At 42.5% G+C, this 23,713-nt stretch overlaps 1 protein-coding gene across 1 annotated transcript in view; it reads right to left on the reverse strand.

Moving 5' to 3' along the window:
• Window positions 1-23,713, reverse strand: part of GPC3 (glypican 3) — a 406,178-nt gene that overhangs the window by 176,853 nt on the left and 205,612 nt on the right. Inside the window, exon 3 of the mRNA XM_045994515.1 lies at window positions 15,548-16,242. Coding sequence (XP_045850471.1) covers window positions 15,548-16,242 — 695 coding nt within the window. The remainder of the gene's footprint in view (window positions 1-15,547; window positions 16,243-23,713) is intronic.

Consider the following 23,713-nt stretch of genomic DNA (forward strand, 5'->3'; position numbering starts at 1 on the left):
ATAATAACAAAACTATGATCTTAGGAATAAATTTAACAAAAGAAGTGTAAAACTTGTATACTGAAAACTAAAAAACAATGAAAAAAATTAAAGACCTAAATAAATGTAGACATTCCATATTCATAGATCAGAAGACTTAATATTAAGATGGCAATATTCCCCCAAATGATCTAGAGATTTAATGAAATCCTTATCAAAATCCCAGTTAAGTTCTTTGTAGAAATTGACAAGCTGCTTGTGAAATTGAAATAGAATTGCAAGGGACTTCAAATAGCCAAAATAATCTGGAAGACAAAAAAGTAGGAAGACTCACACTTCGCAGTTTTGTAATTTATCACAAGGCAAAAGGAATCAAACCAGCATGGTCCTGGCATAATGATAAACATATAGATCAATGGAATAGAATTGAGAGTCTAGAAATAAACCCATACATGTATGGTCCATTCACTTTGACAAGGTGCCAAGACCATTCAATGGGGAAAGAACACTACTATTTTCAACAAGTGGGGCTCGGACAACTAGGTATCCACAAGCAAAAGAATAAAGTTGTGTCCCTACCTCACATTAAATGTATAAAGTTAACTCAAAATTGATTATAGACCTATTGTGTAAGAGCTCAATCTATAAAAATTCATAGAAGAAACCATAGCTGTAATATCTTCATGAGTTTGAATTAGATAATCGTTTCTTAGATATGCCATATACACAAAAATAGATAAATTGAATTTCATCAAAAGCATAAACATGTCTTAAAGAACATTGTTAGGAAAGTGAAAACCCCACCATACAGAAGAAAATATTTGTGAATCACGTATCTGATAAAGGTCCGGTATTCAATATATATAAGTAATGCTTACAATTCAACAATGAAATGACAAATAACGTGATTAAAAATTTAGGAAAATATCTCAATAAACCTTTCACCAAAGAAGATACAAATCTCTAGCTAATAAGCACATGAAAATTACTCAACGGCATTTGTCATTAGAGAAACACAAATTGAAACTGCAATGAGATACCACTTCAAACCTATTAGGATGGCTATAATTTTTAAAAGACAGATAATAGCAATTTCTGGTGAGGATGTGTAGAAATTGGAACTCTCATATATTGCTGGTGGGAAAGTAAAATGGTCCAGCTGCTTTGGGAAACAGTTTGGCAATTCCTTAAAAGCTTGAATCTGGAGTTCCCATATGACCTCCAATTCCATTCCTAGGTAATATTTCCAAGAGAAATGAAAACATATATCCACACCAAGAGTTTCATGTGAATGATTTTAGCAGCACTATGGATAACAACCAAGAAATGGAAACAAATGTCCATCAGCTGATAAAGGATAAACAAAATGTGACCTATCCACAGGATAGAATATTATTCAGCCACGAAAAGGAAAGAAGTACTCACACATGCTACAATACAGGCAGCCCTTGAAAACGTTATGTTAAGTGCAAGAGGTCAGACACAAGAAGACAGAGATGTAGGATTTCATTTATATGAAATGTTCAGAATAGACAAATCCATAGAGAGAGAAGGTAAATTAGTAGTTGCCAGGGGCAGGGGAATGGTGGAATGGGAAGTGACAGCTAATGGGTATAGAGTTTCTTCTGGAATGCTTCCCTGGTAGTCTAGTGGTTAGGATTCGGCGCTCTCTTCTGGAATGCTAAAACTGTTCTAGTATTGATTTTGGTGATGGATGCACAACTCTATGAGTACACTAGGAACCACTGAACAGGACACTTTAAATGGTTAAATTGATGAATGTATTCTATGCGAATTCTAGCTCAACAAAGCTGTTTTTTTAAAAAAAGGTAATGAGGTGGAATTTACCACTAACGCAATGGGAACAAAAATTAGGAGTTGAAATTAAACTGATTTAAATATAAAAGATGCTCCAGACAATGAGATACTATGTGGCATTAGGAAAAAATGAGCTACAGAGCCATGAAAGGGCATGGAGGAACCTTGAAATGCATGGTACTCGGTGGAAGAAGCCAGTGTAGAAAGGCTGCTACTGGGGTGCCTGGGTGGCTCAGTGGGTTAAAGCCTCTGCCTTCCGCTTGGGTTGTGATCCCGGGGTCCTGGGATCGAGTCCTGCATCGGGCTCTCTGCTCAGCAGGGAACCTGCTTCCCCCCCACTCTGCCTGTCTCTCTGCCTACTTGTGATCTCTGTCAAATAAATAAATAAAATCTTTTTAAAAAGGGCTACTACCATATGATTCCAACTATATGACTTTCTGCAAAAGGCAAAACCATAAAGACAGCAAAAAGGAGGGTGCCTGGGTGGCTTAGTGGGTTAAAGCCTCTGCCTTTGGCTCAGGTCATGATCCCAGGGTCCTAGGATCGAGTCCCGCATCGGGCTCTCTGCTCAGCAGGGAGCCTGCTTCTCCATCTCTCTCTGCCTGCCTCTCTGCCTACTTGTGATCTCTGCCTGTCAAATGAATAAATAAAATCTTTAAAAAAAAAAAAAAGACAGCAAAAAGGACAGCGGTTGCCAAAGGTTAGAGGTAAGAGAGGGATGAACAGGCAGAATGCAGGCTTTGGGGGGGATAGTGAAACTCCTCTGTATTTTATAATGCTTCACTGTACATTCATCAAACTGATACAATTTACAGCACCAAGAGTGATCACTAATGTAAACCACAGACTTTGGGGGATAATGATGTGATAATGATGTGTCCATGTAGGTTCACTATTATTAAAAAATGCGTCCCTCTGGTGCTGGATGCTGAAACTAGGGGAGTTGGGGGCGGGGGAACTCGGTACTTTCTGCTCAGTTTTGCTGTGACCCTAAAAGGGCTCTAAAAAGAGTCCATCATTTAAAAAGCAAACGAAAATAATAATAAGTGTACTTCTTCTTATACTTCTGATTTTGTGGGTGGAGATTCATGTTCCCTGTACTCTTAATGGCTCCTCATTATCCCAAGCAGAAACTCCTTTCCCCTTCAGCTTGATTGAAGAAAAAGAACCAAACACCTACTCCATGTAAGAAATTGATTACATGGATGAGGGGAGAATGCTAATCTCACACACTAACACGGATGCTTGGTTTAGGAGAATGACAAGTAAATCATAATTGAAATATATTGCATGTTTCTGTACTTTTTTAAAATTTCCTTAAGTCATCTCTACCCTCAACATGGGGCTTGAACTCACAGCCCCAAAATCAAGAGTCACATGCTCTACCAATGAGCCAGCAAGATGCTCCTGTATTTTTCCGTATTTTTTTTAAATCTGAAGTTCGTGACTTATCTGTATTGTGCGAGATTGACTGGGACAATGATTATATTAAGAAAAAACAGCAAAGGACACATACCTAGGGAAAAAAAAAACATTTCCAGATGGTCTGATTCATTTCCCATCTTTCTTTTATGTTCCCAAACTCCCGTGGCTTCCTCCTCTTTCTCTCCATCAAAAGAAATAGAGTGATTACCCAATCCCAGGGATCAGAGCAGTGACTGCCAATCATAATAAAGGGCAAAGAGACTCCGAGTGGGCAAGATGGATAAGAACAGACAAGGAAATTGAGGGATTTAATTAAAGAATATTATCTGAAACAAGAGGATATCATTAAATTATCCCAAAGATACATAATAGATATCTGTTCATTTTTGTATCAACATAAATTTAATCATCATTTAACAGTGGTACCCAGTAAAAGCAATTTCGCATTCTACTGTATGCCACACACTCCAAAACAAAGGAGCTATAAACACGGCTTGAGTCCTCCCTCCCCTCCCAAGAATTTCAGCACTAAACCCGAGGCAAAGAAGAAAAATGCTCAAAATCCCCATCGGGAATCTGGATCTATCACGTTGCCCTTTACTCATGAGTCTTCTCTGAAGCCCACTGTGAGCAGCTAGGAACTTGTGTGTTCAGCATGTCCTGCCTGGCTGGGAATCGAGTCACCTGAACATCTGGGGGAACATGATTTTCAGTGAGAATTGGGCCAATGGAAGCAGAGCCTACAACCACTCAGGCCAATCAACCCGGAGCTTATAACCTGAGCCGAGATCAAGAGCCAGAGGTTTAACCCACTGAGCCATCCAGACGACCCCCCCCCATCCAGAGCTTGGCATTTGTACCCCCATTCCACAGATAAAGTAGCAAAGATTCAGAGAGATGATGCACTATGCCCAGGGTCGCTAAGATAAGGGATGGCTGAGCGGAGAGTTACATCTTAACCCCTGAAGCCCGAGTTCTTTCTACGACAGGACCTTTTCCCACTCTGCTCCCTGCAACACCAAGCTGACCCATTCCTGTACTGGATATTCATTCAGCTTTCTATCTCCAGAGCTTGGCTCTTAAAAATCTTGTATGGTGCTCTTAAAAATGGGTGTTTGTTGTAATTTATTATTCCTGGTATCTCGAAGACTCATTGGTCAATGATAACCGGAGCCAAGACCATTCTGAATGGGGTTTTTCACAGCAGAGCAGTTTGAGTTATGCATCAATTTCGTTCCAATCAATGGATTACAGATTCAGAAGAAATGGTCGGGGAAGAAACAGACTTTAAAACTTGATAAACACAGATGTGTGAGGGAAATGTTTCCACCCATGTGTCTTTTTCCACCCTCTGTGATCTGGAGCTTGTTAACATGCTTTTCATACTGGAAGGAGATGGAACAGTCATCTATACTTTCTTTCTGTCAAGTTCAAGGGTGCCAATTTATCACAATTGTTTTATTTTTAATTGGAGTAAGGGCACTAAATGAGTGTTTTCTTTTGTCGAGAGAAATTTATGTCTAGGAAACTTGTGAAGAGACCGTTCAAATGTGATTTAAATTGTTCATAATTGTAAAAAAAAAATCTACTAGAAGGTTGCTACAATGAAGAAGCCCATTCATTTGACATGAAGAATTAAAGGCAAATGGGACAATGTAGTAAATCAGAACCAGTTGTCCAGAACTCCTTCCACGTTTGGAAAGAGATCATTGCAGGCTTTTAATCCAGAGTAAGAAAACCACAGTGCAGGGCAGTTTTCACTATTCTTTGAATTTTTGATCTGAAAGGGGGAAAATGGAGGCGCCATATATTTTCAAAGTGTATTTTCAACCCAAGATCATCAAGGACAGATTTTCTTTTTAAGGAAAGGTGAAAAATGGAATAGCCCTTGATCCTGGGGGAAGTCTGAGCTCCAAGCAGATTTAGAAAAATCTAATTAAGATTAACAAAAGTATGAGGAAGAGCAGAGAAGAAAAAGCTCAGCCCATTGGAAGTTTCCATGCTATTCTTGAAGCCATGCGGGGTGGGGGGGGGGGGGGACAGGAAGAATTGGAACTGAGCGAGCAGGCTGAGATGCAAGCCCCTTAGCGACTTCCTGGCTCTCCCTCCTGCCACACTTCCACCAAGTCGGCTGATGCCCACCTGCACTGAGAGCCAGGCTCCATCTCCCCGGTCTGACCAGATCTGGTACCCGGGGCAAGAGAGGAGCCTCAGGAGCCCCGGCAGTGGAGAGAGCTGCTGAAACAGCCCCGGGGCTGGCACTACATGCAAGTCTCCCTGCCTCGGTTCTTGAACCTGGAAAATGGCCCTCACTGAGAATTCCTTCATAATTGGGACTGTCGCATGCATTTAGTGTGTCAGTTCGTGTAAAGTGCCCAGAACTGTGTGTGCCACATGGCAAGTGCTCTGGGATCACGCTCACGGTCATGATCTTCCCTGTACAGGTTAACGCACTTCTCCCAGGCCCCTTCCTGCAGCCGTGCAGGGCAGAGACCCTGCATCCCTGTTCTGATTCCCCGAGCTGATGTTATTTCCACTGTACCTGCACAGCAGGCAATTGCAGAAGCACAAAAAGGTCCTGCGTACACTTAAGTATTTCCCCCCTCTACTTGCGCCACAGGGACTAAGAGCTCCGCCCTTGATAACCTTTTTGAAGTGTTTTCTGGTGATATATAATTTTGCTAAGTGGAGTGAGTTTGCTTCTCAGGAGAAGGAACACATTAGAGAATCAGCAGAAGCAGAATGGGCTTCCCAGGATGATGGAACCACGATTAAACACATTTTCACGTGACTACAGGGCCTAAATGAACAAGACACCAAGCAAGGTACAACTGTGAAGGAGAGGGACAAGGGACAGGCTTAGAACAGATGCTGCCGGTCGGTCAGAACAAAAGTACAAAAAGTCTTTCCGAAGACTTTAGCGGGAGTCCTTCACAAACAACCATGTACTTGGGTTTCATTCCATGAACCTGAACCTCCAACTTCGATCTGATTATTCATAATTTTCTAGAAGCAAAAGAGCAACCCACACCCAGAACTCAGAAATATGTGTATGTTGATGAGTTGATTTCCACGCCAAATCAAAGTCTCCTTGAGCTCGAGTTTATGAGATTTCACGATAAAAATAATTCAGAGTGTGGGCCTGAGTTAGAAAAAGAGGAGTTCATCTATTAACTACATAAGAATACCAAGAACGACTTTCAAAAATCATACATATGATTTTCTTTTGTTTAAAAAAAAAAGCACATTAACTTCAACCAGCGCTTGGGCTGCATATTTTATGAGGTTTATTTGTACTGCCTATCTTTGATGGGCTCTATTTGTGGCTGCAAGTACAAACATACTGATTACAATCACTCTTTCCTACATTTAGGAACAAAATTAATTATCTGCAAAAAGCAGCAAGGCTTAGATAGATTCTCAGTCAGTAAATGATAATAGACAGCGCCCAAATATAATGACTCTGTTTCCTACTTTATCTGTTTCAGGCATTCTGAGTGCAATGAAAAAAGGAAAAATTAATTCCCTTTCTGAATATTCTTCCGAAAGGATTTGAATTGGGTAATAAGAAGGCAGCATCAGCCCTCCCGCCATCTCCATCCCCCTATGAAATATGAAAGCACCCTTGCTGGGTTATGCACTTCCCAAAGGGACTTTTTTTTGGGGGGGGGGGTCTTTTAGCCTCCAGCATTTGCCTTTATTTGTTTCTGTTTTACTTTATATAGTAATTTATTTGAATGATATGGTTAATATTTATACAAGTATTGTTTTACTAGCTGTTTTATAATGTGCTGATAGGTTGCAGTATTTGAAATGCTTTATATATTAATTCCACAGTTTTTTATTCTATGAAATCCTTTTTTTTTTACAACGTTATTGAGGCGTATTTTTGGATTCGTACAATTTTCGCATGTCAAGTGTACGATTTAATGATTTTTATTAAATTGACTTAAGTTGTGCCACCATTGCCACACACCAGTTTTAGAACATTCCATCACCCCAATAAGATCCTTCATGCCCATTCCAGCAGCGCTTTGGAGATGTCTAATGAATTCCTAACCCCAGTCCCCAAAGGGACTTTCACCATAATAGAGATTATTTGTCTTACCCTATTAGCATTCCCCCCTACAAGGAAAGGAGTGGTAAACTGTGAGCCCGAGTCCATGCCCAGTATCTGCACTCAGAAAACTGTGCCAACAGCTAATCATGAAGTTTTGCATTTTTATCTTACAAAAGCTGCAATATACTAGAAGAAATCTATCCCAAAGTCCCTCGTCTTTGCCATTTTTGTGACGCCCTTGATTACAACAAAATTATAACCACCCCCTCCCAAGGAAATTGTTGTACCGCAGTGTAACTTCACGTCCACACGCTTCTGTGGTGTTCAAAATATGTTTTCAATTTTCCAGGCGGGGGCGCGAGACTGCCTGTTCCGAAACAGTCCCAGTAGAAAGCGTTTGTTGCCGGAGACCTAAGCAAGGTAGCACAATGCACAGATGTGGCGCGGGGGGGGGGGGGGGTGCTGTGGGAGGGAAGCCAAGATTACCAGTGGATGATGTCGTGCCACAGTTGCCAAGAGTAACCTTATTCTAAGTGGCGGGGGCGGGGTGGGGGGAATCACGCCGTGCACAGGGCTCCATGTTTTCTGGGGATGCTTCAGCATCGCAATGGAGAGAGAAAAGCATCGGGGGGCTTGTCTGCCCTCCCAGGGATGAGGCTGCCCTTATTGTGCTCCCATTCCCTGGCCACTCAACACAAAAAAGGCATCTGGGACTCTCCTTCCGGCCAAAGCTGGGAGCACAAAGATTCTCGGAAGATCAGGTCATGGGGTGTGATCTTTGTGGACTTTTGCCCAGTTGGACAAATATGCCGGACTGTCTAACCTTTTCAAACAGACTCAGGGGACCGATCAGTCTTCCATGTAAGTCCTAGGGTGGACTTAGAAGTGTGGTGAGAGAGAAAATGTCACTCGGCTGAGCTGCTTAGCAATACAAATCTCCCCACCCCAGAGTCTAAACAGGCAAGAAAAGAAATGACCACATGGAGGGGCACCTGAGTGGCTCAGTGGGTTAAGCTTCTGCCTTCGGCTCAGGTCATGATCCCGGGGTCATGGGATTGAGCCCCGCATTAGGCTCTCTGCTCGGTGGGAAGCCTGCTTCCCCCTCTCTCTCTGCCTGCCTCCCCTTCTCTCTCTGCCTGCTTGTGATCTCTGTCTGTCAAATAAATAAATAAAATTAAAAAAAAAAAAAAGAAAGAAATGACCACGTGGAGAGCCAGGGAGAGAGAGCGGGGGAGAAGACCCCCAAGCAGCAGAGCTTACCCCCAATGCGAAGCAGCCATCAGGTGCCCCTTGCATACTTTCCTTCTGAAGTGTTCTCTGAGGAGCTGGGAAAACTAACCCCTGTTTTGTCTTCGGGTGTGCCTTCTGCTCCCCTCCAACAGGCGGCACGCAGCCCTGCCTTTGGGCCAACCAGTCAGGACGTCTCACACGACTTCTAACTGCCTTGCTGGATCCTTCCAAAGTGCTGTGAGCTTGAGAGGTTCTTGGAGCCACCCGAGTTTGGGGGAATCCTGTGTTGCTAGCCAACTTTCCTTGGGTCTCCTGGGTTTTTGCATGTCATATACACATAGGCACTTTCTCCCCAGGCTCTGAAATAAACTGTCTCCCATCTCTGAGCCAAGAAGTCTCCTGTCTTTAACCGGCACCCATGAAACTGTGTGGCCAACGAACCTGTTAGCTTGCAATTAGGGTAAAAATCTCTGTGATCCTCCACAGTTCCCAAGGACACGGTCTAGCGACATCAGTCTACAGACCACAGAAAGAAAAAACTTCTTTCTACAGGCTCAGAACATAGAGAACAACTGGTAATCATGCGGCCACTTCTTGCCAAGGTAAAGGTGAGTAATTCTAGATTCGTGATGGGCCTGCCTAATTTCTTAATATAAGCTGTAATATATAATTTCAAGATGAAACACATACAAAAGCTTCTTCCTTGTGACCACGGTTTGAAACGTATACGAAATTAACATTTAATGCCTAAAAGTGGTACCAGTTTTTTTCCCATTGTGTGCTTCCCTTTGATAAGTAGGTAATCTATGTTTAAAAACTATATATTTCTCCCTACAGGAACCACTAAAGCTATTTTTATTGTGCGTGAAGAAAGAACGACAGTCTATAAACATTTTTTACTTTCCCAAAATGGACCTCATGCAAATAAAGTTGCTTAACCACAGTTCTAGAGGCTGACCTGCAGACACCAATTAGGTCGTGAGGGCTTTACTTGGTTTTTTTTTAATCACTTTGAAACCACTTTGTGCTGAAAACAGCTTGTATGAATTCAGACAAGGTACCTCTATCGGAGACTAAAAAATGAAAGTCCAAAGTGATAGCATGAGGGGAGAAACACTGACATTCTGACACCTGAGAAATAACCTCAGCCTTCAAACTCGGAAATTCTGATGAGTTACAGTCACTCACACAGACAGCAGAATGTAAGAATTTGATAGAGTGAATTATTGCCAGGGATCAACAGAGAATCTAGCACACATAAATACTGACTTCACCGCAGGTATCTTCAGAAATTCTGGCAAAGGAAATGGATGTACTTGGATACTGGAGTAGGTTAGGTTCTCGGTACACAATGTCCCTGGCTGAGGAAACGCCATCATGGAGACCCGGATGTACCATGAAGAGGCAGAATCAAAGGCAAATGCATTAAAATCCATCCGTTGGTCTAACGGGCAGATTCCAAATGCTGTCATGGGAAGATAAGCGATTCCTCATCACTGGCACCACTCACAGATTCTAGGCAAAGTCATTCGGCTGTGTTTCTGGCCCTTTCCTCACCTGCACAGACAGTCCTGCTTCCTCTAGAAACTACTCCACACCTTTAAGCGTTATGAAGACTAAAAGTCTCATGCCCTTTGGTCCTTCACTGGGAAAAACTACAGCAAGAGTCTCCAAGGAGGAAGAATGAATTTTAAAACCTGATTGTGCAGCTGGAAAAACAGTGGAGAGTAGGACAGGATATTAAATAAGATGGTAAAAACCGAGTTAGCCTGTGTTCAGGGAATGGAGAGTCTGGTGAGGACAGAGGTGAGGTATTTGAGACAGCCACAGAGTGACAGTTAAAAGCATGAACTTTGAAGTGTGACAGTTCTGGCTTTCGATGTTAGCTTTGCTACCTGCTCGCCAAGTGACCCCTGAGTGAGGTAACAGAGTCAAGGTCATCTTTCTGCCACTCCTTGTGGCTCCCAGCGTCTATCGCAGTGCCTCGGCCATTGAGTGCTCATTAATGTTTCCTGAAATGAGTCCTATTTCAGACCATGCTAAAATAATTATCACAGTGAGGAAAGACTGGGAGGAGTGGTGGTAGGAAAGGTTGCAATTTTGCCCAGCGTTCAGTGAAGCATATAACAAGCCACAGCAATGAACTCGTGGGAGAGGAGGCGCAACTGCCGAGAAATTCTGAGATGAATCATTAAAGAAAGAACATGAGTACAAATGGAAAACGGACAGTGCAAACAGCCACATGAGGGTATGTAGGGTACAGAAAGTAAATGAAACCACAGAGACTTTTGGGAAACTTTCTGGGAGAGCAGTAAACACCCAAAAAGCTGATTATTAATCATTTAATCAACAGATAGGAAATACGCAATGGTCATGCCTCTAATCTGTATACTGGTACGGGGTAATGACAGTCAAAATGGTTTCTGAATAAAAACAATCACGTTTTCAAAAGAAGGCTGTCGCATTTGACAACGTGGCTGTGGTGTGACAACAATGTTGAAAAGGTACATATTGGTGACTGTACATATCTGTGTTTGCTTCAAGGTCTAAGCTGTGAAATTCAATAATGTGCTGATACATTTAACAGTGATGCTCTCACCCAAATACTATTTAAAAAACCTGCTCAGTATTCACTTGGGGCCATGATATTTAATCTAGTTCACAAATGCAGATGAAGGGTCAAGACGGATCTATTTACAGTCCCATCATTTAAGCCTTCTTGGACATTTCAGTATAAATTTTCTGTCTCCTTCCTTTTCTTTCCTCCCTTTTCTTTTAGTCTCTCTTGGTCTCTCTGTTCGTCTGCCTCTCTCTCTTTCTCACATACACACACATTCTCACACAATATTTTAGTCACCTCTTTAGACAAAAATGACATGAAATGTCCTGGCCCTTCAAAATAAGTTTAAGAAGAACTCATTGTCTGTTTGGCATTTAAAAAATGTAGTAGAACGTGTACTGGACTGGGCTTAAGCAAGCACCTGCCACGTGCCTTGAACTCTGCCAGGTACTTTGCACCTGTCATTTCAATCTATCTCCATATAGCAACCCCATTTCACAGATGGGAAATCAGAGATCCTAGCGTTGCCAGTAACTGTAATTCACTCCCAATCTCTGGGCCTTACTTTACCTTCTGAACAAGGTGGCTGGATTTGCTCCCAAAGGAATATCAGAATCAATTGGGGGTACTTTTAAAATGACAAATTCTATGACTAATTCTTCAGCTTCTCCACAGACCTGTGGAATCAGAATCCCCAGGTATAGTCGCCGGGTGGCAGGGTGGTGGTGTCTCTTCAGCATGTTCCACAGGTGATAGTGATGATAAGCCAAGTTTGGGAAGCGGCTTCTTACCACCTCTGGGAGGTAGAAGAAATGAAAACTATCTTAGAGGAAACGAAAGCACTAACAGGCCATACTTAGAAAAATTTAATAGTGCCCCATTCATTTAGAAGACGAAAATGTCCTTCATAATCTGGGGTAGATGGGAGCCACCAATACAAGGAGCAAAGTCCCAGTATGGCAGGCCTCACAGCACGGCCCATAGCTGGCTAAAAAGGCTGTCTCATCAGAACTCAGAAAGAGCATATTTTCAAAGAGGTCTCTCACCACAACTTAATCTCAAACAGGACGGACTGGCAGGATTTTGCATTTTATCACAACAGGCAGGTGAGTGTGCTACAACAGAACCTCATTAATGCTTTAGTTTTAAATCAGCTTTTGCTCTGGGGCATTCTGCAGGGTTGTTAACATGAATAGACTCCTGCAGTCTACCCAACCCTCACTTCCCCTCACCCCCCCATAAATGGCCCAGCCCCTTTCTGGCCTGTATGGAGTATGGGCTGGATCACACCTGGCCAATGATTCCCCCACCCCCACCATTTGGGATATATTACTTAGAGCTGGTGGTCATAAACCAGTAACAAGGCAGAGTTTACATATGCTTTCTGTTCTAGTTCAGGCATTCCCTGGGGAAGGCAGACTTCACGCTCTCATAACCAGCTGGGAGCTGGGAGCAATCAGGCCCTTAATGGCCAAAACAGAAAGGGACTGCATCGCTGAGCACCTCTTGACAGCCAAGGCCTTTCTTCTTGAATGATAATGACATGAAATGTACTCCCCCTGCACGTGTGTGTGTGTGTGTGTGTGTGTGTGTGTGTGTGTGCGCGTGCAGACATGCACGCGCACAGGCAGGCGCACGTAGGCACCTAAAATCCAGCAGGTCCAGCACCCTGAAATAGCTATCCAATTTAAGTTCATGATGTCTTTGCAAAATCCTAATGGAGCTTTTAGAATGAAAAGTCTGGATGGTCTAATGGGAGACAGACCGGCATGGTAGAAAGGGGAGCGTTGGATTGAAGCTGCAGAAGACCTTGGATTCTAGTCCTTTGGCCTCTTCCATGAAATATATAACTTTGGGCAAGCGTCCCTGAACTGTGTTTCTTCATTTGTAGCTCAATGGGATTGCACTAGCTAATCTCTCATGGCCCTTCCAACATTCAAATCATGGAGAAATGTCCACTACGGTGAAATTTATTCAGCTACACATCTGTCTGTCAACTAGACCGACCTTTTTAAGACTTAAGAACTATGTTTAGGGTAACTATGGATACCCAGCACCTGGCAGAGTGTCATGAACAAAGCAGCTGCTTAATAAAACGTTTACTAAATAAACCTTCATGCCTAGAGCCCCATCAAAATGGTGACTTTAACCCCTTACCTGCTCCCCACCTTATTTTTTGTATTTAGAAGCAGTACAGGAGAACACGTTTTCAAGATTCATTATGCTGCTGTCAAGTGACCAATATCAGAGGGAACCTTCAAACATTTCCATACCCTGTCTTTAATGTTGTCTCCTCATTTTTCCTCTTACTAAAGACATCTCCACACGCCTGGCACCCCTGCGTTGTGTCTGACACATCGTGGGCCCTCAATCACTATCAGATGGGGGAACTTACGAACACATCAACTTTTCATTTTTCTGGTTCTGTGAGATTTGCTTTTGTAGAATGCCCCAGAATCTGGCCTCAAATTATAAAGCAGTCAAGGGAATAATTAGGCATTGAAGAACACTATCGTTAGGACATTTCTGTTCATTTTACTATAAAATATTTTCTCAGTAAATGTGTTTTAAATGGATAACATTGTGAATGGGGCAATTAGAGCAGCTCCGTGGATAGCCATGCCCCAGCTTGAACCATCTCTGTCCTCCTTCCTAGTTTAATTCACCAAAGAAACCAATTACCCCTATCGCTTTGTATTTCCTGAGTTTAAAGCCAGACTAAATGGCCCGATCTGCCCTCCACATTTTGGGTAAGCAATGGCTCTGAGTTCACAGCGGTTGCACTGTGTAGAAGCTGAGAGCCTGTGTCAACCAAGGCAGCCCAGCTCGGGTCTGAGTCCCAGTTCACCTACCTTCGTTCAACAGCTTTGAGATCCCTCACAAGGTATTGAACCTCTTTTTTTTTTTTTTTAAGATTTTATTTATTTATTTGACAGAGAGAGATCACAAGTAGGCAGAGTGGCAGGCAGAGAGAGAGGGGGAAGCAGGCTCCCCGCTGAGCAGAGAGCCCGATGCGGGGCTCGATACCAGGACCCTAGGATCACAGCCTGAGCCGAAGGCAGAGGCCTCACCCACTGAGCCACCCAGGTGCCCCGGTATTGAACCTCTTTAAGCTGCATCTCCCCCTTTGTAAAATGGGGACAAGATCAGGACCTATCTCGTGGACTGCTGTGAAATAATATTAGGTGAACTGGCCAGCAGAGCCCCAGGAATGTGGCTGGAGTTCAACAACAGTAATGTAGTATGTGATTTTGCTGCCTCCGTCCACCCAGCTGGCAGCATTCGGGGATCAGTCACAATGACCTTCATGGGATCTGCTGGTAGCTCTTGGCCGGGTGTTCTGCTCTACGCTGGAAACTGGGTGCCCCCCTGCGGTTCTGAATGTGTGCACTCTAGCTTGGCAGGGGCAATGTGACGGAAACCAAGACAACTGCTGCCCTCGTCACAGAGCCTATCACGGGCAGACTGGTATAAGCAAGGCTGAGGAAACAACCTCTGGACCGCACGGAAGCTTCGCCTCACTTGAGTTCTTGTGTACGCTGTTAGTGGCTTCTGCCTGGGCCTCCTGTTTAAAGGCACCACCCAAAAGGGTGACAGGATACATGCAATTAAGACCACGAGAGGGAAATCAGAATCAGAAAAGTTGGTGATAATGTAATTAAGGGGAAACCTGATCCATTTCTGGATTGTGGCTCTTCTGCGAACGAGAGCTGGGTGCCCCGGGGTGAGTTACGGTTTCACGGAGCTTCTGTTGCCTCACTTATGAAATGGAGGTAATTACACCCACCTCGCGTGATTGTCATGAGGATTACAATGACTAACAGCAATGGGAAGGATAGCCAATATTTACTGAAGACTGACCGTGGACCATATGTATGCTAAACGCTTTAACACATGCTATTCTCTATAAAGAAGATACTCGTTTTAGCCTTATTTTATGAATCAGCTGTATGACAGATCAAGATAAGATGATTCACCCAAGGTCTCACAGCAGGTAAGTAGGTGGAACTAAAATTCAAGCCAGGCATTATGACTCCATAGCCTGTGGTCTTTTTCTTTCTTTCTTTCTTTTTTTTTTTTTTTTTGAAGATTTATTTATTTATCTTGAAGGGGGATGGGAGATATATATAGAGAGAGAGCTCGCACAAGCAGAGCGAGGGGCAGAGGGAGAGAATCTCAAGCAGATTCCCTGCTGAGCTCAGAGCCCGATGCAGGTCTCAATCCCATTACCCGTGAAACCAAGACCCAAGCCGAAATCAGGAGTCGGACGCCTAACTGACGGAGCCACCCAGGCGCCCCCTGCATAGCCTGTCGTCTTAACGTGCCGCGTAGCTCTGTGAGATCACTCAGTCCCTCTACCATCTCTGCCTAGCCCCTGACCTTCCCCTCATCCCTCTCCCTCGGCACCGGATGCTGGCCAGGCTGCCCCACCCCAATAGGAACCAATTCCTCAGAAAACGGCAGACTGTACTCACGGTGGTGGTCAGCTTTCCTCCATTCTTCTGGACATATTGGATGGAATCGTGGATCGTCGAAAAGAGACCAAGCAGGACGTTCTCCATGTCGTAGATCCTGTACATGCCGTTCACCAGGTCCTCCAGAGACAGGATGTATTCTCGCCAGTACTTGTCGATCTCCACCAGCCCGGCCATACAGCCTTGCATGACCACGTTGCAGTAACCACCACAAGGCTTGACCATCATCAGTCCCTGGCAGTACGAGCAGTACCACATTCTAGTGAGCATTCGGCCACAGTCTTTACTGAACTTCAGGTGGTCGGTGGTGTTGATCACCTCAATTCCGAGATTCAGGGCCTGGAGGAAGATCCGGGTGACTTGCAGTGACTTGGAAACCTGGGTCATGATAAGCTTGGGGAAATTCCCAAACACTTTCAGGTCACGCCTTGCCCCTCGGAGGCACTCATTGATGTCTAAGGCTGACTCAGGCAGGCTGGGGTTCATAAGCTGGGTGTAGATGACCGGGAACAGGCTGTCGAACAATTCATTGACCATGTCATCCACGTTGATATCAGACCCCAGGATGTAAAGAGACACGTCGGTGAAAAATTCACCCACAAACTCGAAAGCTTGTGGGGTCAGGCTCGGGTAGTTGTTCTTGAACATGGCGTTGGTGTAGTTCTTGGCGTGGCGGACGACAATTTCAAAGGCCTCTGCAAAATAAGAGATACAGAAATGCCCAGAGATTAAAGCTTGAAAACCCAGGGTGCAATTGAATTTGAGATTTCTCTATTGCTGTGGTGATTAAAGTCCCATTTGCCTTAAATAATTGACTCATATTCATTTCTGCCTCTACTCCTGCAGCTGTTTGCTCCTATAAATCAATTTTCCTTTCTGAACATGAAGTCCAAACCCTGATGTGCGCATAAATTCTTAAACACACAAATTGTATTTCAAATGACAAAAGCCAGGATTCGGTTAACATTTCAGCCTCTCATGAAAATATTGATTAAAAATTGGCCAAATGAGAAGTTATTTCTCTTTTTCTCCTTGATTTATTCAGTTAAAAAGAAAAAGTATTTGGAGACGTTTCATTTTCAGACAGAGATAAATATTTGACAACAACCCGTATACCACCATATAAACTCACATAACAATTTAAGCCCGTTCAGCCCTGGAGGAGAGGCGAGTTCTTAGCCGGGAATAAAAGCTATCACGATTTAATCATTTTTGGTCGATTTTCTCCAGATAACTTTAAAGGAAGCAATCTGACAGATTGCCAGACCTGGAAATGGAATGTATCCCCCAAATGGGTATCTGGATGGAAAAAAAATAATCCACGCACTTATCTATACATTTGATGCTGCAAATAACACCTCTGGTATTTGCAAGCTGAACATCTGGAAGGATGACTGCTAAGCTTCCTTGGTGAAGTTTGGCTTCCACATGCTTATCGACTCTACAGAGACTATAAGTTCAAGATTACATCTGCTGCCCCTACCCCCTGGCACAAGGCCCAATTAGTGTCATTGGTCTGAGAAAGAAAGTAGTAATGTCATCATCTCATTTTCTCCAAGCTGAAACACTCCAGACGCAAATTATCCCAAATAAATCAGAGTTCCACATTTATAGGAGGGGAAGGGAAAAACAACCATAATGATAGGGCTTTCAAGAAATAAGACAGCTTAAAAACAAACAAAAATAACCAAGTTTCCTGGGACATTGAAAATGAACTTAGTACTTTCTTTTCGTTTCCTTCCAAAGTGCAAAGGTCCATGACAGATGCAGTCTAAATGATGCCAGTTCATGAGCCTTGAAAAATCAAATTATTCCTACTTTCAGACCACCAGCTCCCTGGGATCACTTAGTCCAACATCACAGTCATCTGCGGCAGAAGTGAGTCTAGGTTGTGCCACCACCATCTGTTCCAGATCCCTCACAAGGTAGAACATGCTTGCTAGATTCTTCCCTGGGGCTTATGACATGCCTAGCAATGGCGAGCAGATGCCAGTGTAATTCTACTGGGCTTCCAAGCCCATTGGAGAAAGTTAATCTTCATTTCCATCAACAGCTATGTGCTCATTTGTTTGTTTTGTTCCATTTTGTTTAGAACATAAGGCAATTCCTGGAAAAATCATCTGTTTTATGGCAATTTCTTCCTAACCCCACATGCTACTCTAGTCTCAATCCTTGCATCTCGAGGCTGAATGAGGCCATGAAGCCAAGAGATCATTCAGTCCAATACAAAGGACTGGTCAATGAATTCTTTTATGTCATCAGAAATTTGGAGATTTAAAACCATTCATTCATTCCAATTTCAGCTCCCCATCATGTATTATATATTAGGCTGTGTGGCAGGTGCTGGGGGTATAGAAGTGCTGAGTCAATGGAGATAAATTGTAGATCATCCTGTCTTAAAAGTACTCACGAGCTATATGCTTTGGTGTTTACAAAGCATCTCCAAGAATATTATGATACCTGCATTTTACAATAATCTTCTGAATTTGATATTGTGATCCCCATTTTCTGGTTGACGGGACTGATGCTCAGCAGAGTGTAAGCACATTCCCAGGGTCACATAACTGCAAAGTAGAAGTAGCAAGCTTAGACTAGTGTCTCCCAGCCATGGTTACACTCTAGCTGCCCTCAGCCCTACAGCCAGCACACATATCCTCAAAAATCTTTGTAGAAAGTTAAGTTCTTTTAAAAGTTCATTATTTTTTCATTGGCTTCGCCTCTCCAGGTGGAAATGTATTAGAAGAAATTGCAGCCCAAAGACCGACAAAACAGAAGCCCACTTTCACCTTTGCCTTGGGGCAGCATGAGGTAAAGGAAGGAGAACTGCTACCTTAAAATGAATTCTCTACAAGGCAAATTTCATCTCTAGCCCACAGTGCATGTGTTCTCTAACGTGCAAGATATATGACGGTGAAATTCCGTAGACCGTACTGCCATACCCCCCCTTTTTTTAAGTTTCTGCTACCAGCACTGCTGGATCAATAGAAAAAGAAAATTACAAAAGATCATGAACTCTTCTACAGAAAGAATAACAACAATGCATATTGCAGGGGGAAAGGGCTCCAGGTTCACATCTAACCTCAAGCTCACATGTGCTCCCTGCTCTACCTTTGGCAGCTCGGAATCCACTTAGCACATCCCTGGGTTTTGCCCAACCCCCTTACTTCTACATCACAGGACAACAGACCAAACCATAACTGCTCGAGCAGAAGCTCCTTGGGGACTTCAAGGAGCCCATGCGAGGTGAAAAGTGTTGCTCAGCTAGAGGTTGGCAACTGGAGATTTCATGAAATGAAGCCAAGGGCTAGAATTACTGCAAGGAAGTTCAACCCATTGATTTTTTTGGTGTGTGTGTGGGGCGGGGGGGGGGGGGGTCAGATAATAATGTACACTCAAGCTAGAGGAGGATTTCCTCTGTCTCTTTCCTGGAAAGGAGTTGAGAGTTATGTCCAGGAAAAATCGGAACAATGTAAAAATCAGAGCTATAAAGAAAAATTTGGCACTGAATGAACCCTAAAAAACACATTTTACAATATATAAAAAGCTAAATGATACAGATAAATAGAGCTAATAAACTGAGTTAATATACATCCCAATGTAGCATGTTTTCTAGATTTGTAGATACTCCCATCACTATCCTGGGCACCACTACTTGGACACACTCTAGTGTTGTCAACATCATCCTTAAACTATGGTGTGCAAAAGGGGACACAATTCTCCAGATGTGATTTCATAGTGAATTTTGCAATCAGGCCATTTATTTTTATTACCTCTCTTTAAGTGGTCCAACAACTCCTCCTACTAACCACCCTCCCTACCTCTGGACATATAGACTACCACTGTAGCAAAATGACCATCTTTACTATTTAGTAATGATGTTTCTGGATTCAGACCCAGACAGAAAGAAATGTATTCTCATGGGCCTTTCCAGTAGAAGGCTGAATACTTTCAAAAAAGAGATTACACTTATGGTTGGAAGAGAGGAATGAATGAGCTGCTGAATTCCTTCAAGCCCTTAAGAATAGGGCCGTCCTTAAAGAAGCAGGTTCTTTTTTCAAAGCATTTCCCCCCACATTGTAAGAATGGCAAAAAACATTATAAAAACATTCCAAATTTCTAGGATACAAGCTAAGTAATAAGTTTGGACTCAAAATGGTCCTTGGTTTCAAGCACAGGTACTTTAGTGGAGAAAGTAACATTTACGCAGTACCTGAAGCATACGTGCCAGGTCTGTGACAAACTTGCTCACATATGTTCTCTCATTTAACTTTAACATAGCCGTATGTATTTGGAGTTATTTTTATTTGACTGGTGAGGAAACTGAGGCTCAGACAGGTTAAATGACTCTACAAGTTACTACCTACAATTAAATACCATGGCCTGCATTTGAAGGTAGGGCAGTCTAGCACCAAGCCCCTTATTAAACTTAGAATGTGCACCACCCTTGAAAACTGGATATTTGAAGACTTCTGGTCTTGGTGCCAACAGGCAAAGAGCTTAGAATTCATTGTTCGCAGGCTCCACAACAACACAATAGCTGAACAAACTGAAAATCAACAATTCTTCTTAGACCCTTCAAGGAACTGAGGTCACAGGGCAAACCATCTCCCTGAAATATGGGAAGATAGGCAAACACAGAGAATCACAGGTATGATCACATCTTACCTGGAGCAGAAGCCACTCGAGCCATCAACGAGGAGGAACATTTATAGGACAATTTTGACAAAATGACAAGACAAAATGTGGACTAGCTTGAGACCTAAAAGCTCCTGGGCCCCCACTGTTATAGGCGCCCCACAATTCCATGGGATTTACCTTCAGGAAACATACAGAGCTCCCAGGATGAAGAACTAAGAAAAGTCTCCTTGTTTTCAGGCAGCGGGAGGAGAAAAATAATAATTTAGGTATATACCATGAGCATTCTCCGTAATAAATATCTGCTCTCCAAAGGACACCACTTTACCAAAGCCTAATATATGTGGTAGAAGGGCAATTAGACAACTTTAGGCCCCTCTAGTTCTCTTGTTCTATCTTTTTTTTTTAAGATTTTATTTATTTATTTGACAGACAGAGATTTCAAGTAGGCAGAGAAGCAGGCAGAGAGAGAGAGAGGAGGAAGCAGGCTCCCTGCTGAGCAGAGAACCCGATGCGGGGCTCGATCCCAGGACCCTGGGATCATGACCTGAGCTGAAGGCAGAGGCTTTAACCCACTGAGCCACCCAGGCGCCCCTCTTGTTCTATCTTAAGGGGGAAGACAAGAGCTGAGAAAACCTTATGAAGGTCACGGCCCAAGGACCTGGACTCACTGAAAGCCTAAGATTAATCTTAAGATTGCAGACCACCTCTACTTCTCTTATAATTTGCCATCAGAAAGACAAAGACCCTATTTAAGAAAGAGTTATTAGGGAAACCCAAAAACAATTGGTGCGGGAAAAAAATAAAACAAGGGAACTACAGAAAACTAAAGCCACTGGCATTTATAGTTACAGCAAACATTAAATAGTCCAGTTCCATAAAAATTCACACTAAAAGGGGCGCCTGGGTGGCTCAGTGGGTTAAAGCCTCTGCCTTCAGCTCAGGTCATGATCCCAGGGTCCTGGGATTGAGCCCCGCACCGGGCTCTCTGCTCAGTGGGGGGCCTGCTTCCCCCTCTCTCTCTGCCTGCCTCTCTGCCTACTTGTGATCTCTGTCAAATAAATAAATAAAATCTTTTAAAAAAATCACACTAAAAGTATAAATACCTTAGTTCCTATCACCCTGTATCATGCCTTACTTTCAACAGTCGTAAGCGATGCTAAAAGGTAAGAAAAACAGTTTGAAGAGACAAAGCAATAATCAGAACTATAATCAGATATGGCACAGATTTTAGAAATATCAGGCAGGGAATTTAAAATAACTATTATCAATGTGTTAAGGGCTATAAGGAAATAAGTGAACAACATACAATAACAGATTGGGTAATGTAAATACAAAGATGGAAAATGTCAGAAATATCAAAAGGAACTGTTAGAAATTAAAAATACAAACAAATGAATCAGTGAGCTTAAAGAAATATCCATGGAAAGTTCCTAAACCAAAATGGGGCAAGGAAAAAAAAAACACAGCAACAGAAAAGAACACCTAAGAACCATGAGACAAATTCAAAAGGTGTTGAATATGTGTTATTGCAATTCCAGAAAGAGAAGGTAGAGAGAACAGTGCAGAAGAAACATTTGAGGTGATAATGGCCAAAATTTTCACAAAATTCATGATAGACACCATCCAAAGGCCCAGGAAGCTCAGCGAATAACAAGCAAGTTGAGTATCAAATATCTACTCCTGGGTATATCATAGTCAAACAGCAGAAAACCAAAGAGAAAGAGAAAAATCTTCTAAGAAGCCAGAGGAAGAAAAAGTCATCTTATTTATTGAGGAACAAATAGAAGAATTGTATTGAACATCTCACCAGAAACCATGCAAGCAAAAAAGAGAGGGAAGTGGGATGCCTGGGTGGCTCAGTTGGTCAAGGATCTGACTCTTGATTTCAGCTCAGATCATGATCTCAGGGTCATAAGATCGAGCCCCATGTCAGGCACTGGGCCTGAAACCTGTTTAAGATTCTCTCTCTCTCTACCTCTGCCCCTTCCCCACCCTGCTCTCTCTCTCACTCTTTCAAAAAAGAGAGGGAAGTGAAATATTTAGTGTTGAAAGAAAAAAACCTCACAATGTAGAATTTTGTTTCCAGCAAAATTTTTATTGAAAAGGAAAGGAAAAATAAAGACCTTCTCAAACAAAAATAGAAACAATTTGACATAGTAGACCTGCCTTGCATAAAATGTTAAAAGCAATTTTTCAGGGAAATTGTATAGGTCAGAAAATTGTGTCTACATAAAGAAAGAAAGAGCATCAGAGAAGGAATAAATAAAGGTAAAATAAAATATTCTATATTTCTTTAAAAAAAAACTAATCTAATAAATAACTGTTCAGAACAATAATAGCAACAATGTATTTGGTGATTATAGGATGTGGATGAACAGGAGAGAGAAATTTGGAATAACCTGTTATAAGGTAGCAGCACTACCAGTGAAGCAATACAGTGTTATTTCAAAGTGGATTTAAAATAGCTTTAGATTGTATGTTGCAAACTTTCTGGAAACCACTAAAATTTTCAAAAAGATGTATAATTGATATGCTAAGAGAAGAGAAAAAATGGAATCATAAAGAATGTTCACTTGGGGCGCCTGGGTGGCTCAGTGGGTTGGAGCCTCTGCCTTCAGCTCAGGTCATGATCCCGGTGTCGTGTGATTGAGCCCCTCCTTGGGCTCCCTGCTCAGCGGGGAGCCTGCTTCCTCCTCTCTCTCTCTCTCTCTCTCTCTGCCTACTTATGATCTCTGTCTGTCAAATAAATAAATAAAATCTTAAATAAAAAAAGAATGGGGCACTTGGGTGGCTCAGTGGCTTAAAGCCTCTGCCTTCGGCTCAGGTCATGATCCCAGGGTCCTGGGATTGAGCCCCACATCAGGCTCTCTGCTCAGCAGGGAGCCTGCTTCCCCCTCTCTCTCTGCCTGCCTCTCTGCCTACTTGTGATCTCTGTCTGTCAAATAAATAAATAAAATCTTTAAAAAAAAAAAAAAGAATGTTCACTTAAAACCAGAGAAGGTAAAGAAAGGTTAAAAGCATCCATAACAAAGAATAAGTGCAATGCATAGAAAGCAGTTACAAACATGGTGGATGCTAATCCAATTATATCACTAATCACTTTAAATGTCCATGGTTTAAGTACACCAAGTAGGGGCACCTGGCTGGCTCAGTTCATAGGGCATGCAACTCTCTATCTCAGGGTTCTAAGTTTGAGCACCACGTTGGGTGTAGAGATTACTTAAACATACAATCTTTAAATACACAAGGTGAAAAATACAGACTAGCAGAGTAAATACAAAAACAAGACCCAACATAGATCGTCTACAGAAAACACATCCTAAATATAAAATATAGATAAAGAAAGACATACCATCTAACGCTAAGAAAAAACTAGAAGAGCTAAATTAATTTCAGACTAAGTACACTTTGGAAGAAGGGAAACTATTAGGGATAAAGGGGTCAATTCTCCAAGAAGACGTAATCCTTAATGTGTATGCAACTATCAACAGAACATCAAAATATGTGAAGCAAAAACTGATAGAATTA

This window comes from Meles meles, chromosome X, assembly GCF_922984935.1.
Source record: "Meles meles chromosome X, mMelMel3.1 paternal haplotype, whole genome shotgun sequence".
NCBI lineage: Eukaryota > Metazoa > Chordata > Mammalia > Carnivora > Mustelidae > Meles > Meles meles.